Source organism: Bipolaris zeicola (assembly GCF_000523435.1).
Source record: "Bipolaris zeicola 26-R-13 unplaced genomic scaffold scaffold_158, whole genome shotgun sequence".
Lineage (NCBI taxonomy): Eukaryota > Fungi > Ascomycota > Dothideomycetes > Pleosporales > Pleosporaceae > Bipolaris > Bipolaris zeicola.
In genome coordinates this window covers 1,043-14,426 of record NW_006912207.1, presented here as the reverse complement: position 1 = coordinate 14,426, position 13,384 = coordinate 1,043, and the positions used below count along the sequence as shown (strand labels likewise).

General features: G+C 55.0%; 5 protein-coding genes across 5 annotated transcripts; 2 read left to right on the top strand and 3 right to left on the bottom strand.

Moving 5' to 3' along the window:
* Nucleotides 1–224: 224 nt before the first annotated feature.
* COCCADRAFT_7389 (uncharacterized protein) lies at nucleotides 225–2,530 on the bottom strand (the record flags this gene model as incomplete). Its single annotated transcript, XM_007716915.1, has 6 exons — nucleotides 225–454; nucleotides 509–1,351; nucleotides 1,403–1,747; nucleotides 2,209–2,241; nucleotides 2,333–2,412; nucleotides 2,469–2,530. 6 exons carry the CDS (start codon nucleotides 2,528–2,530, stop codon nucleotides 225–227), a joined length of 1,593 nt encoding a protein of 530 aa, XP_007715105.1.
* Nucleotides 2,531–3,100: 570 nt separating this feature from the next.
* COCCADRAFT_39205 (uncharacterized protein) lies at nucleotides 3,101–3,700 on the bottom strand (the record flags this gene model as incomplete). Its single annotated transcript, XM_007716922.1, has 4 exons — nucleotides 3,101–3,129; nucleotides 3,180–3,479; nucleotides 3,533–3,554; nucleotides 3,623–3,700. The coding sequence occupies 4 exons, from the start codon at nucleotides 3,698–3,700 to the stop codon at nucleotides 3,101–3,103; spliced, it is 429 nt and encodes a 142-aa protein (XP_007715112.1).
* A 250-nt stretch (nucleotides 3,701–3,950) lies between these two features.
* COCCADRAFT_7387 (uncharacterized protein) lies at nucleotides 3,951–7,864 on the bottom strand (the record flags this gene model as incomplete). Its single annotated transcript, XM_007716914.1, has 4 exons — nucleotides 3,951–3,972; nucleotides 4,558–5,124; nucleotides 5,173–7,773; nucleotides 7,827–7,864. The coding sequence occupies 4 exons, from the start codon at nucleotides 7,862–7,864 to the stop codon at nucleotides 3,951–3,953; spliced, it is 3,228 nt and encodes a 1,075-aa protein (XP_007715104.1).
* Nucleotides 7,865–8,899: 1,035 nt separating this feature from the next.
* COCCADRAFT_7386 (uncharacterized protein) lies at nucleotides 8,900–9,339 on the top strand (the record flags this gene model as incomplete). Its single annotated transcript, XM_007716913.1, has 3 exons — nucleotides 8,900–9,069; nucleotides 9,144–9,204; nucleotides 9,277–9,339. 3 exons carry the CDS (start codon nucleotides 8,900–8,902, stop codon nucleotides 9,337–9,339), a joined length of 294 nt encoding a protein of 97 aa, XP_007715103.1.
* Nucleotides 9,340–10,945: 1,606 nt separating this feature from the next.
* On the top strand, nucleotides 10,946–13,068 carry COCCADRAFT_7385 (uncharacterized protein; the record flags this gene model as incomplete). Its single annotated transcript, XM_007716912.1, has 3 exons — nucleotides 10,946–11,458; nucleotides 11,522–12,521; nucleotides 12,572–13,068. The coding sequence occupies 3 exons, from the start codon at nucleotides 10,946–10,948 to the stop codon at nucleotides 13,066–13,068; spliced, it is 2,010 nt and encodes a 669-aa protein (XP_007715102.1).
* Between the last annotated feature and the right edge of the window lie 316 nt (nucleotides 13,069–13,384).

Sequence of the window (13,384 nt, the reverse complement as noted above, 5' to 3'; positions counted from 1 at the left end):
GTTTGCATGGATTTGCTGAGAAAAGTGCAAGATTTGAAGAATATTTCATATAAAAGAGTGGTATGTTTTTTTTAATTTGCTCCATGTATTCCTACTCGCCCCTTTCCTTGTCCATTTCGCTTGACGATTCGACACCTCAATCCCCCCCAACTTCTTGCTTCCCACCTGACCTTCCCTTCAACGAAATTCTGACGCTTTCGCTTGCAATACTTGCTTCCCTGGCTTTAAAAGAAAGTTCCCTTGTGGCCGGCCTGGACAGTGCTGTCGTCCAGCACAGCATCAGAATCGTGGTTATCGAACGCACCGGGTCGGTCGAAAGACCGGGGAATAGGTCGGTCAAAGGCATCAAAGCGACGGCCCTGAACCCTGGCCTTTGCCCAAAAGAAGCCGATGCGAAGGGCACAAGCGCCAAAAGCCCAGAGAAGGCCACCAACCGGCGCAGCTACGAAAGCACCTGTGAGTTGGTTAGCAAACAATCATGGTTTCAAAGGAACAAGCATCAACTTACCAAATGCGCTCCAGTCATTCGCATACAATCCGCCTTCAAGCAAGAGCAGTTTACTAGCGAGCGTGGCATCGCCGTCATAGTACACGAGTCCAAACAAGAAGATTGTAAAGATACCGCCAAGTCCGCCAACCACAAAGTCGAATCCACGGTACCAGTAGAATCTCTCACTCAGACCAATGACCAGGCAAGGAACAACAGCTGCACTGACCAAATCACTGATCAGGAAGATCTGCAGGATATCCGGGCTGCGTAGTGCAACAACAACGACAGGAAAAATGAGCGCTACAACCATACCACGGATGACCCAGATGTTGAGCTTGTTGCGGAAGAAGTCGTTGCTTCCTGTGCTAATCATGGCGGACTGGAAAGAATCAAACGCAGCGGTAGATAGCGAGACAGTCATGACGAGGACCACACCTACAACCCAAGCGGGTAGTTTTTCGAGGAGAAGGAAGAAAGCAAGGGAGCCATTGGCTGAGTCGCCAATCGTGTAGGCACCAGACCAGGCGGCAAGCATACCACCGACACCGAGCAGCGTGAGAATGATAAGGATGCCCATGCTGGCAAGCGAGACTCCAATCCACAGGTCCTTGTCTGTACGAGAGGCAAATGTGCGCATCCAGAATCCAGAGAGGAAAAAGTCATTGGTAAGGATAGCGACGGGGAGGATGTAAATGAGTTGCCATCCCAACAAGCTGGGCTTGAGGTAGCCGGACTGATCAATCAACGAGCGGTCAATGTCGGTTTCTACACCAACAGCAATCACTCCCAGGATGATGAGGCCAATGACCATGGCGCCCTGGATGTTGTCGGTGACGAAAGAGACTTTGAAGCCACCAAGTGCTGTGTTATGGGTCAGCCTCCCCTCTCATCTCAATACTACGGTGATCTTACAGGTATAGATGGTAGTAATGGCACACTCAACAATGACCACTGGAAGCCCATTCAGTCCAGTCAGGAGAGTGACAATCTGCTGGAGTGCCGAAAGCTCAGCAACCATGTATAGAAACATGGTGATGAGCGTGCAAAGACTGAGGAATATTCCGGCAACAGCTCCATACCGTTGTCTGGTCCATTCGGTCAAGACAAAGCCCTCTGGACATTTGCGCCTGATAATGGGGCCCAGCGCGCCAAAGACTAAAAGCGGCAGAGATGAAGACAGCGCATATACCAGTAGTCCCTGCACACCAGCGATTGTGGCAATTTGAGGGTACGTGAACAAGATACCCGATCCGAGAGCTGTAAGTTAGGGAAGCCTAGGTCAGCTTTATGCATCAGCCAAAAGGGGGGGTATTGTGTAGGGGGAGTAGCGGCAGCACGTTCCTCACGCAAGTATTATCTTGATCGAGTTCTTACGGTACTTCTCAGCTTTCCCTTGGTTGGAGTCAACACATCCTAGATAAGAAGATCTTTGATGCAACAACCCCAGCCTCGGTTCCGCGCCCGCAGTGTAGCCGCACAAAAGACTGACCTCATACCAACTGCGCAACGAGTAGTGGGCTCTTGGGCACAGCAGTCATGAGATCAGGCTTCCGTGAGAGATCTCAATACGAACCTGGAGGATTTCAAGTTTTCTCGTGCGAAAACACACATGCTCCAACGACGTCATCATACTGTCATTGGAGAGCCGTCATGATGGTGGATTATCGATACTGCCGCTGCTCTTCATGTGCAAAGCACAGGTGCACGAGTGCACTCACCCGATGCGATGAAATTGAAAGCGAGCGGAATGCCTGCACGGCGGTTAGCTGGTTTGTTGCAAGTAAAAGTAGCGGAGGTTGCTTTGCGCGGTTGCGCAAAGTTGGGGAAGTCGCATGCGCTGACCCTTTTGTGTGCGATTGCTAGACAGCCACTCAGTCTTGGACTGGTGTCGCAACCGCCATGCGACGAAGCATCCCAGGACCCTGGTTTGTGAAATTAGTATGATTCGCAACCCACAAGGGCCATTTCCTGCACTCACAAAAAGGCGCCTAGAGTAAGGTATATGATGGCGTTGGACGCCGGCTGCGATGGCATACCCATGACGGAAAACGGTCACTATGCGAAACGGCGATCAAAGTCAAAGATGGATAGATTGAAGATGCAGAGCGACGGGGTTAGGAACATGCAAGACCAAGGTAGTTTGCGCCAAAAACTTTGCTATGACTAAATCCCGCGCCTTTCTCATTGCATCGCTAGCGCTGCGCGGAGAAATTGACGGCTGCTGTCAGTTTCCTTTGCAATTGGTTCTGGCCGGCTCTCTCCGCGCCCACAGACGTGGGGGGGCTCATGGGGTGATGGGCAAGTGCGCATAGAGCATGTATTAGGGCTACTTGAAGTCGATACGAGCTACACAAGCTAGGAAGTATCATCTGCGCAAAGACAGCAAAGGAGTCTGGCGCATTCTCGGATTACTCGTCATATTCTCCCATTGCTTTAAATCGAGTAAGAAACAGTTTCCCAAACGCCTCGTCGCTCCGTAACGCAGAAAATGCGGCAAACCAAAATGAGGACATTATCCATTATTGCTTCAGATTGCCCGTTTGAATTTGTCTGTAGCAAAACATGGTATTCGTCGATGATTACTGGCCGGCAAGACCTGCTCAGACACGTCTACCACGCATGTCTGTCCCAGTTTGGGTCTGCCAGGTGTCAGTCGTCGCTCTTATCACACATGTGCTATTGAACTCACCCTGCACAAATGCCGCAAGCACCTTGCTGCCAGTCTGCAATAGTGGGTGGCCAACTACTATTTGCAGAAACCGTTGGAGTCCCTCCCGCCGATGCTCAATCACGTCGTCCGAGAAGCGGTTGGTAAGGACCTTGCCCGGCAGAGGTGGTATGGTGACGCGCGCCGACTCTCGCTCAAGAATATCACGGAAGGCTTCAAATTCGCTGTATCGGCGGCGGACTGTCGACGACTTGAGCTTGAAGGCGGGAATGTTGGTGCGCATTACAATTTCGTAGGTTGTGTACATGCCACGGCCGACTCCTAAAGTTCTGTCAGCATGCACACTCTTACAATATCTACGCGCCTAGACTTACCGTGCGTCATGGGATTCCTAACCTGTGCACGCGACAAATGTGAGTGAGGCTGCAATCACACAAGGGTATGGAAGCTCCAGATCAGCCTACCTCAATCTCCAGGAAGTTTTCGGGAGGGCCGTATAGCTCCTCAAAGCTCTGCGATCGCGCGTCGGGTAGCGACTGCATCTTGGGCGTAGATGAGGATGTGAATGTGGAATTAGGACGAAGGTTGGTTGCGCAAGAGCTGGAGATCGATGGCGGGGCTATCGCGAACTAATGGCCCGGCGCACTGGTTGCTCTTGGTCTGGCGAGCTGTTGGCAATGCACGTGCATGCAACCGCCCTGCATGAACATCAGCCAAACCTGCCACATAGTGGGTGATGCAATCCAAGTCAGCTCCGGTGGCTTGAATAGACCTATCGAGTTCATATTCACTCTACTTGTTGTTGCGGAACTTGCTATAGGCATGTCAGTTGTTCTTGTTTGTACATATAATCTTATATAGTAGCAAACCATTACCATAAACCATTGCTATGTAGGTTCATCACTCATTGACGCAATTTTGCCATATGAAAAATAATAAACGGTGAAACAATCTTTGCTTGACTTCGGATTTCGTAATTCAGCAGTCTAGAAGAGCACCCCAAAAAAAGTGAAATGTAATAATACACTGGCAACATGATGTGACATCATCCGATCTCTAATCGCCATCCCTTGTCACAACATGCCTAGCATGAACCCCGGCCATGTCAGCGAGGTCCAATGACGATAACACTGAGCAGACTGATCAAGGACAAAGGTGCAAAGTCTTGAAGAAACAGTGCAAATGCATTGAAGAACCAGACAAAACAAAACTACATACTGTGGGCGCATGTTCGTGACCGCTCACTCTAAGAAGCACAAACTCCCGGTCCATGCCATGATATCCGTCCTGTACCCGCTTTTGACCAGTCGTCAATCATAACGAGCGTAGAAACAAAACGAACGCCTAGCCTTTTCCCATCCTCCTCTACTGGCGATCCCTCAAGTGACGAGGTACGTACTTACCAGTGGATGCGGCTGGAGCCTGAGCAGCAGGCCTCGACTCACGCTCACCTTCGCCCTCACGGGCTGGCGCATCACGGCGAGCGCCAGGGGGGACGTAACCACCAGTGGTGGCAGGAGAGGCCTTCCTGTCTCCCCATCGGTCTCCGCCGCGAGAAGCTTCAAATCGGCCGCTACCACCGGCATTGCCACTACCACTACCGCTACCGCTTGCCTCACGCTCGCGCCATCCGCCACCTGGAGCACCACCTTGACGCAGCGCCGGTGGGACATATCCACCCCTCTTGGGCGCTTCCGCCTCGGGGGCGGGAGAAGCTGCTGCTGCAGGTGCAGGGGATGTGCTGGCAGCAGGAGGTCCTTGACCAGCGGCCTTCATGGCCTCACGCTCACGCCAGCTGGGCTTGCCGCCAGGAAGTTGGATCTTTGGTGGACCACTGGAAGAAGGAGCGTCGGCAGCCGGCTCGCGAGAGAAGGTCCGGCCAGAACCAGCGCCAGCGGCAGCTCTTCGCTTGGCCATGGCCTCTTCCTCACGCTGTGCCTGAAGGCGAGCCTTCTCAGCAAGAGCACTGCGACATGTTAGTATGTGATTGTGAGAAGGACATGGTAATACTGACTTTCGCTCTTCATCTCTCTTCGCCTTCTCTTCGGCCAACCGTGCGCGCCTCTCCTCATCAGCCTTGGCCTTGGCCTCGGCTTCGGCCCTCTCACGCTCCTCTTCTTCGCGCTGGCGGCGTTCAGCCTCTTCGCGCTCCCTCTTCTCCCTAGCAATGCGTTCCTTGACCTCCTTGACACGTGCGGCCTTCTTGCTTTCAAGCTCCTTCTGTGCAATCTTCTGGCGCTTTTCAAACTCGGCCTTGCGCTGCTGCTTGACAGTAGCAACGAATTGCTGGTAAGGGGATACCAATCTTGACAGACGGTGCTTGAGCGCAACGTCTTCCTTGTGCTTTTCTTCGGCCTCCCTGAGCTCTTCGGCCTTTGCCTTCTCGTAAGCTGCGAGATCCTCCTCTTGTTGCTTTTCGTAATCAGTCTTGAGGTGTTTGATCTCCTCCTTACGGTAAGCGCGCTCCAAGTGATCGATACGCTTGCCGGCAATGCGGAGCTGTTCGCCAAGCTGGTTCTTCTCCCTCTCAAGAGCCTGCAGCTTGAGGATACGGATCCTCTGGGAATCAAGATCATCGAGATCTTCTGGAAGCTCAATGTCAACCTTTGTGGTAGCCTTGAGTTCCTTGATCTGCTTCTCCATTTCCTCACGTTGAATGCGCTTCTGCTCAGCCTTGATGCGCTGCTCAGCACGTTGCTTCTGCTCCTCGGCAAGGCGGCGAGCTTCCTCATCCTTGAGCTGTTGCTGGCGAATGAGCCTCTTTGTTTGCTCTTCGTTCTCCTTGGCTTGCTGGGCCTTGAGGGCAGCTTCCTTCTTCTGCGAGATGATGTCGCGACGGCTGAGAATCTCTTGGTGTTCCTTCTCAGCGCCTTCCTTTGCACGGGCAAGCGCAGCATCCTTTGCGCGCAGACGATCTCCGTTGAACGAAGGGTCGACATATTGGCAGGTCACGAACAGGGACTTGGCAAGACGGGTAAGCTGAGAGCGCACAATCTCAGCAGGGGTGCTCTGTAGACGCTGCACGGAGCGAGATTCCGTCTCGGCTGATCCCGCACCAGAACCAGGGTGCATGGCCTTTGCTGACGAGAAGACGTCGGAATCGAAAGTGAGGACCCCGGTAGCGTGGTCAGTGCGGATAGCGAGATCGCCCTTCTTGCAGCCGTTCATGATGAACTTTTCAATGGTACCAGCACTGACATGGAAGGGCTCGGGGAACTGGGCGAGGCCAAGCACAAACTTGATCTCGACAGAGTCGTATACTTGAGACAACTGCTGGAAGAGACGGGTGAGGATGACCTGCTGGAGCGGGCCAACATACTTTTGCATGCCCTCGTCAGCACCGATCTGAGACAGGATCGGTGAGATCTTCTTGCAAATGGAGAGAGGGTGGAAGTCGACCTCGAGGATGTTGTAGAGATCGCGAATCTCGGGACGCACGCGCTTGAGAAGACCCTTGCTGAGAGCATCCTTGAACAAGATAGCACGAGTAGGAGCCTGTGACATGCCGAGCAAGTTGGTAAGACGGGAGTTCTTGTTCTTCCTGGCCTCGTCAACGTCGACAAGGGCGCCACGGGAGCGCGAGGTGCTGATGACGGGAATGGCAAGGGCTGATAGCAAGACAAACGAGGCAGCCTTGGTCATGTCGGCTTCCGTGACGGCTGGGTTGTCCTTCTTGGGGCTCTGTCCAGAGGCAACGGCAGCTGCAGACTGTCGGAGGAGGTTGTAGTAGCGGCTGTATGCAGCAGCGTGGAAGAGATAGTTCTCGCTGACGAGGAAGATGCGGGTCAGCTTCTCAAAGTAGTTGGCCATCATGATGTTCTTGGCTGGTCGCTTGCTCAAGCTGAGGAGCGTGTGGATGTCCTCGACGCTGCGGAAGGCCTCTTGCCAGAGCTCAAGCTCGACAGCCACATTGAGTTGCTGGAAGCGGGTGTCGAGGTGGCGCTGCAGAGTGTCGGGGTCGGACAGGTTGATGGCGTGCATCTGGGAGGAGAACTTTGCGGCATTCTGGAGATGGTTGCGGAGCAGCTCGCAGAGACGGCGGAACTCGGTCTTGCGGGCATACTTGGAGCAGAACTGGAAGGCCTGGTGGGCAGTCGACTGGTACATGAGTTCCAGACGGGCATTGTTCTTGAAGATGTCGAGGACAGTGCGGTATGTCTCCCACAGGAACTTGAGCCATGGCGTGACAATGGCACGGTCGGTGCGGTCGCGCGACTGCTCGCCGGAGACGGTGGACAGAAGGATGGACTCTGGCGTCTCGGTGGCCTCGAGGTCGTCGACGTTCTTGTCGTCAGAGGGCTCAAGCGAGGACTGGACCTCGTCGGCCTTTGCCTGGGCCTCTGTGACTTTTTGCTCGGCAAGCTCAATGAAGCGCTTGAAGACGGTCTCGATTGTGCCGACGTTTGTGTTCTGGGCCGTGTTCTTGTACTGGTACAGGCCGTCCTTTGCGAGTTTGCCCTTGCGCAGATCGACGCAGAGCTCGACGAAGAGGATCATGACGGGCTCGAGCGAGGTGATGGGGCTGTTGCGGGTGCGCTTCGAGGTGACATGTTCGTGGAGCAGCTGGAGGGCGGCCTGGTGCTGGTCGACGCCGATGAGTTCCTGGGCTCGTTTACTGCGTGGTATTAGCTGGGGCAGCCTCTGCAGCGAGTCTGAGGCGGGGCGCACAGAGTGTTCTCCGGCTTGGAGTGGGGTGGAGGCGCCATGCTGGGCAGGTCGATGTCACAGATCCCAGGGCAACGGGCTGTATGGGCTTTTCAGCAAGCAGGCGACGCAGCCGGGAGCGTTGGAGGGTGGGATGGCGGTGCGGGTCTCACAGGCTGCGATGCAAAGTCACCGCTTGCAAAATGGTTGTGGTAGGCTGAGGTAAGCGAGCACCCGCCAGTGATGTGCCGGCACCTCAGCAGGGCCGTCGTCCCCGCACATGCAAGGCGACGCTGCTCAGCGAACGGCTCCGCGCGGCCCTGGCGTGGCGAGGGACTCTATCACACAGACGCGGGGAGCGAGCCCCTTGGACGCAGCGGGCGGACGAGCCATGCGCAGTGCAGTGCATGGGACGGACGCGATGCAGCGGGCGTTGTTGTTGTTGTTTGTTGTGTTGTTTGGTGGGAGGAGTAGATAATCGGTGCTAGTCCGAATTGCCCGTAGCAGTGCTAGCAAGACGACTACTGCTTGATTAGTGGCGGTGCAGACACAGACAGGCGGGCAAGCGAGGGCGAGGCATCCGAGTCGGCGAGGCGGGACAATGCACCAGGCAGGCCAAGCAGCAAGGGCGGGCAGGGCAGGCAGGCAGGCTCTAGCCCCGTACTCAAACCTAATATGGCGCTATGCCGCAACCGAACAGCGCCCGACGAACAGGCCCATCAAGGGGATGGCCGGCCCATCTTCCAACCACCTCTCCTGGCATCCCGTGCTTCACCTGTCGCCCATCTCTGCACCCTCTTCGTCAACCCTCGACACCGCACTCGCCGTTGCAGTCGCCGTCGCAGCATCTCCAGCATCCACATTGCGCTGATATCTGGCGGCAGGCTCACACCCGGCTGGCCGTCCTCGCTCCTTACCCCCTCCCTTTGTTGCTGTCTCCTGTCTACGCCGTATACGACGACGCCGCACCATCACCCATCGCCATAATACCCACCCGCCACCACCACCACAACAACCAAAACAACCAAAACACAAACGACGCTCCATCCCCCATTCTCTTTACAGCTTAATATCCACGCACGCGCGCCATGCCCGCCATGCCAACCATGATGGTCGCCGCACCCTACGAGATACGGACGGGCGGCGACGGCAAGACCAAGAAGCAGAGCATGGCCGAGCTCAAGCTGCGACGTCTCACGGAGCTCAACCAGCGCCTGCGAGAAGACCTGGAACGACGCAGGATACCCGTGTCCGAGGCTGCACTAGAGTAGGTCCACCGGCCGACAAAGCGTCGCGACATTCAGCAAGCACACATGGCAGTAGCTAACAAAGGCGCCGCAGTCTGATTGCCTTCACGGACAAGGAGCCCAAGGACTGGATGGTACCATCACGATGGGGAACGGTAAGTTGACGCGCGCCTTGCGCTTCGTGTTGCACTTTTTTGTCGCAGCCATACTGATGTGTGTGTACGCAGATCGACAAGCGCGACGATCCCTACGCGCCACAGCAGAGCAACGGCTGCTGTGCCGTAATGTAAACAACGATCGAGATGCAGATGGTCATGTCCATTAACGGCGTTTCTGCGGGGTCGGTTTCCACGGCACAGTGTTTTGTTTTCCCATGTTCCGGACAAAGGTCGATAATACCCCCAAAAGACGCAACGTGTTTGCGCAGTTAGTCGTGGGAAGCGGGACAGTCGGACGGGTCTCTCATGTTCATTTCACCCCAATGTGTACATTAAACTCTGATGCGGAGCGAGCCGCTGGCTGCCAGCTGGAGCGTGCAGCGCAGCGGACGGTCTCTTCCGTTTTCTTTTTTTTTCAGTCGGCCATGCCGGCGTGCTTAGGGGGCTATCTTTTTTTTTATTTTTCTTCAATCACGAGATGAAAGCGCTCGCGTAATTACCCTTGGCCAGGTGTTTCGTCTAGTTTGTAACGAAATGCAATTGCAATTGCCCAATTGTTTGTCCACCGAACCGCATTGTTGCCAGTGTGCCGCGCCAGAGAGGCCCAAAGCGGCAGGTCCAATGGGGCGGCCATAGCCGAGAAGATTAACAAGGCGCGCCTGGCTCGACTAGTAGCAGCTTGCTCAAGCTCACCATCAGCGCTGCAGCGAGCCCTGGGGACTGCGCGCCCCGGCCCCAACATGCAAAAGACAAACAATTGGATATGGTTGGATATGCGGGAAACAAAAAGCACACGTGCATGCTCCAGCAGCCAACTGTGCTGTGATGATCCCGGTGCGCACACAGTGCCAGTAGAAAGCCGTGATTTTCTTTGGGGGGAAGGAAGGAAAAGAGGCGCACAGAGCGTCCATAGAGTAGGCGTGGAGGAGAATGGCAGCGGGGGGGCAGCCTATTGGTCGAGTAATGCCGCACGTTGCAGTCAGCAGCGCTCTGTCAATGGCCGACGAGCAGTGCGAGCAGCAGCAGCAGCAGCAGCAGTCTTGTCCATGTGTGGTTGCCCTCTGCGATGTAAGTAGTAGATTATTATTATTAACATGGCCGTCTTGCATCTATAATTATCGGTGCATGATCTGGCAGCTGCATTCCCGGCGGCCAGGGCGAGTCATTTGTGGCAGCCATCCCATCTGCACAGCCTCTTCCTTCATCCTCACCACCGGTGTGCGTCCATGGACTCGAATCCACTGCCAGGGCCCGACGTCAGGTGCGCTGTGTCTCTGCTGCCCGCGCCCTCGCTGGCGGCACATGGAGACAACTATAGGCTGAGGAGGCCGACCCAGGTTCTGGCTGCCCGCCTGCAGCAGCTGGTCATGACCCGCGCCCAAGTCCCAAGTCAACATGCGTAGGCGGCATATGCCCCCCATTCTTATCAAATTCCCGTGGGGGCCCTCGTCCACCCGGCCTCTTGTCGTGCAGCCTTTCCGGCTTTGACAGGTAGGCCGATTCTCTATCGCTGTTCCTGAGCTTGCTCCTGTTCCTGACCGCGACCTGTACTATCTGCGCTTGCGCCTGCCCGCGCCTGTGCCTGCGAAAGAAAAGAGGACGCCTCTCCGTCCTAGCCACGGGTGTCGACACATGTGAACAAGACGCAATCATCCCGGTCCCAATTCCGCCCCAGCCCCACCCACCTGTCTTCGCGACCGCCAAATTTCTCCCTGGTCTCTACTTCCACGGCGACGACATGAACAATTCGGCTGCGCAGTCCTGGACTGCTGCAGACCACTTTGCCATGGACACGTCTCAGGACAACTTTGCCGGTGCAGAGTTCATCGACTTTGACAATCTCGACCTCGACTTTAACATGGACGGGTACAACAGTCAGGGACCCGCCTCAACTGGGAGCCAACTCGCCGATCTGACCGATTCACTCAACGTCCACCACCTGCAAAACCAGTTTCCCCCACAACTCGCCCCAGATTATCACAATGGCGCAAACGCCGCCCAGAAAGCCCACAATATCCCCCCTCATGGCCTCTCCCAGCAGCCTGCAAACAACTTCTTCGACTATGGCGTGCCCCAGCACACGGCCCAAGGCTACCCTCAGCCTCACGGCCAACTCTATCGTCCACACCAGGGTGTGCCCCCCACACCCAACAGCACAGAAATCCATGGCGACCCCAACCGCTATCTCCAGCAAGTCGAATCACAGCAAGCCCTCTTCGACCAGAGGTACCACATGCGCAAAGACGATGCCGTACGTTTGGAATTGAAACAAAAAACCCCCCACCTTTGAGCCTCGCCCACTGACTCTATACAGACATTTACCCCTCTTGTATCGCCTGCAGTCACGCCCCATGACACGCGCTTCCAAATTCCAGACTTTGCTATGGCTGGCTCCTACTTCAGCCCTCTCACCTCGCCCGCATTGACTGCTCAGAGCCAACAACATGCACATCAACCACCGCAGAACACTGCTTCCGAGAGCTCTACAGGTCATTCGCCCATTGATCTCGACATGGACATGCTGGGTGAGCCTGCAATTGTATCACAAGAACAGGGAAGAAGGAACACAAGAGCCGCAAACAGAAGAAGTGCACCGCGTGCCAGTGGAAACGCCCGTGTACGGCAGTCTCCCATTGTAAAACCCAACAGGCGGAAATCCAACGGGTCCTCGCTTGTTCTACCAAAAGACGTCACTGACCTCGTGCAAGATGCGCGCTCCCGACATCCACTTTCCGCTAGTCTGGATGCGCCTCGCACCCGTGAAAGCTCAGAGACCGACTCCATCTCTCCTGAACCCATGCTCTCAGAAATGCGACCCCCGCCCAAGCCTGGCTCTTCAACAGCTTCACCCGCTGTCATGGCTCAACGCAGCAGCCAGAGTAGCACTCCAGCCACCCCGGCCTCTCTCATGCGCATACAGCCATCGCCTGATTTCAACGGTTCCGAGCAAGCACTGCCATTGCTAGAGGATCTCACTCTACCGGAGGCATCTCTCGACAGGCCGAGCTTGTCAAGGTCAGACACGGCAATTCGGGACGATGATAGCGGTACACCTCGCTTGTCTGCGCGAAAGACGCCCAAACTGAACCCCTTGAGTACGCCTGGGGCAGCCATGTCAGGCCGGCCCAGCCCCATGCTTGACGCCATGTCCACTCCCACAAGTCCAGCTTTCTCAATGACAAGCAGTAGGAGAGATGCAAAGCTATCACGCAACCCCAAGAAGAGAAACAGTGTCAGCTCCCATCTTGTCAGCCCTGCATTGATGCCTAAGATTTCGCCCAGCATAAAACCTTTGCTACCAGACGGCGGCAGTGGTAAGTGCATTGCTAACATTGATAGTAGACTTTAATCTGACTATGTCTAGGCACCACTGACAACACTCATGCTCTTCTACTTGCATCCAAGTCAAACTATCAGAACATTCTCGACGGCACAACGGTCCCCGGTGTAGTCTATCCCACGTCCCTATCAACGAACCTCACTTCCAAACGTACCTCGCACAAGATTGCGGAGCAAGGTCGCAGAAACCGTATCAACACAGCTCTGCAGGAAATGCAAGCTCTTCTTCCCTCGCCACGATTCGGCAACGTTTCCGACGCCAAGAGCCCAGAGACAAACGCACAAAACTCCAACAACTCAAAGGCAGCAAAGGTCGAAAGTGCAATCGAGTACATCAAGCAGCTTAAGCAGGAGGTTTCGGAGCGGGATGAGCTAATTAGCAAAAAGGACAGTGAGATGGATGCGCTGAAGAAAGAGTTGGCTGCACTCAAGAGATGTCAATCCGAAGGCTCAGTACCGGAGACAACAACCCAACCAAAGGCCGAAGCTTCCCTCAGCCCAAACACTGAGAGTGAACGATGATGAGATGTGAGATGATTTTATGCTCAACTCTTACACTTGGTAATTACTCTATTTGGAAACACTCATGGCACAAGTCCGGTTTGGAATTCGCCCCGCCACGACACGATCGCCACTCAGCTCTGCTTTTTAGCGAAAGGTGAGAACGTACATGATACCGGCCCGTCTGACAGGTCAAACTTTTTTCGGGCCGGAGCCACCGTTACATGAGTATTGGCGCAAAACTATATGCATGCAGTAGTAGCCAATCAATGGAACTGGAACTGGAACTATCTTGGCAGACAATGTCAGGATACACGATAATGCACATATACCCAGC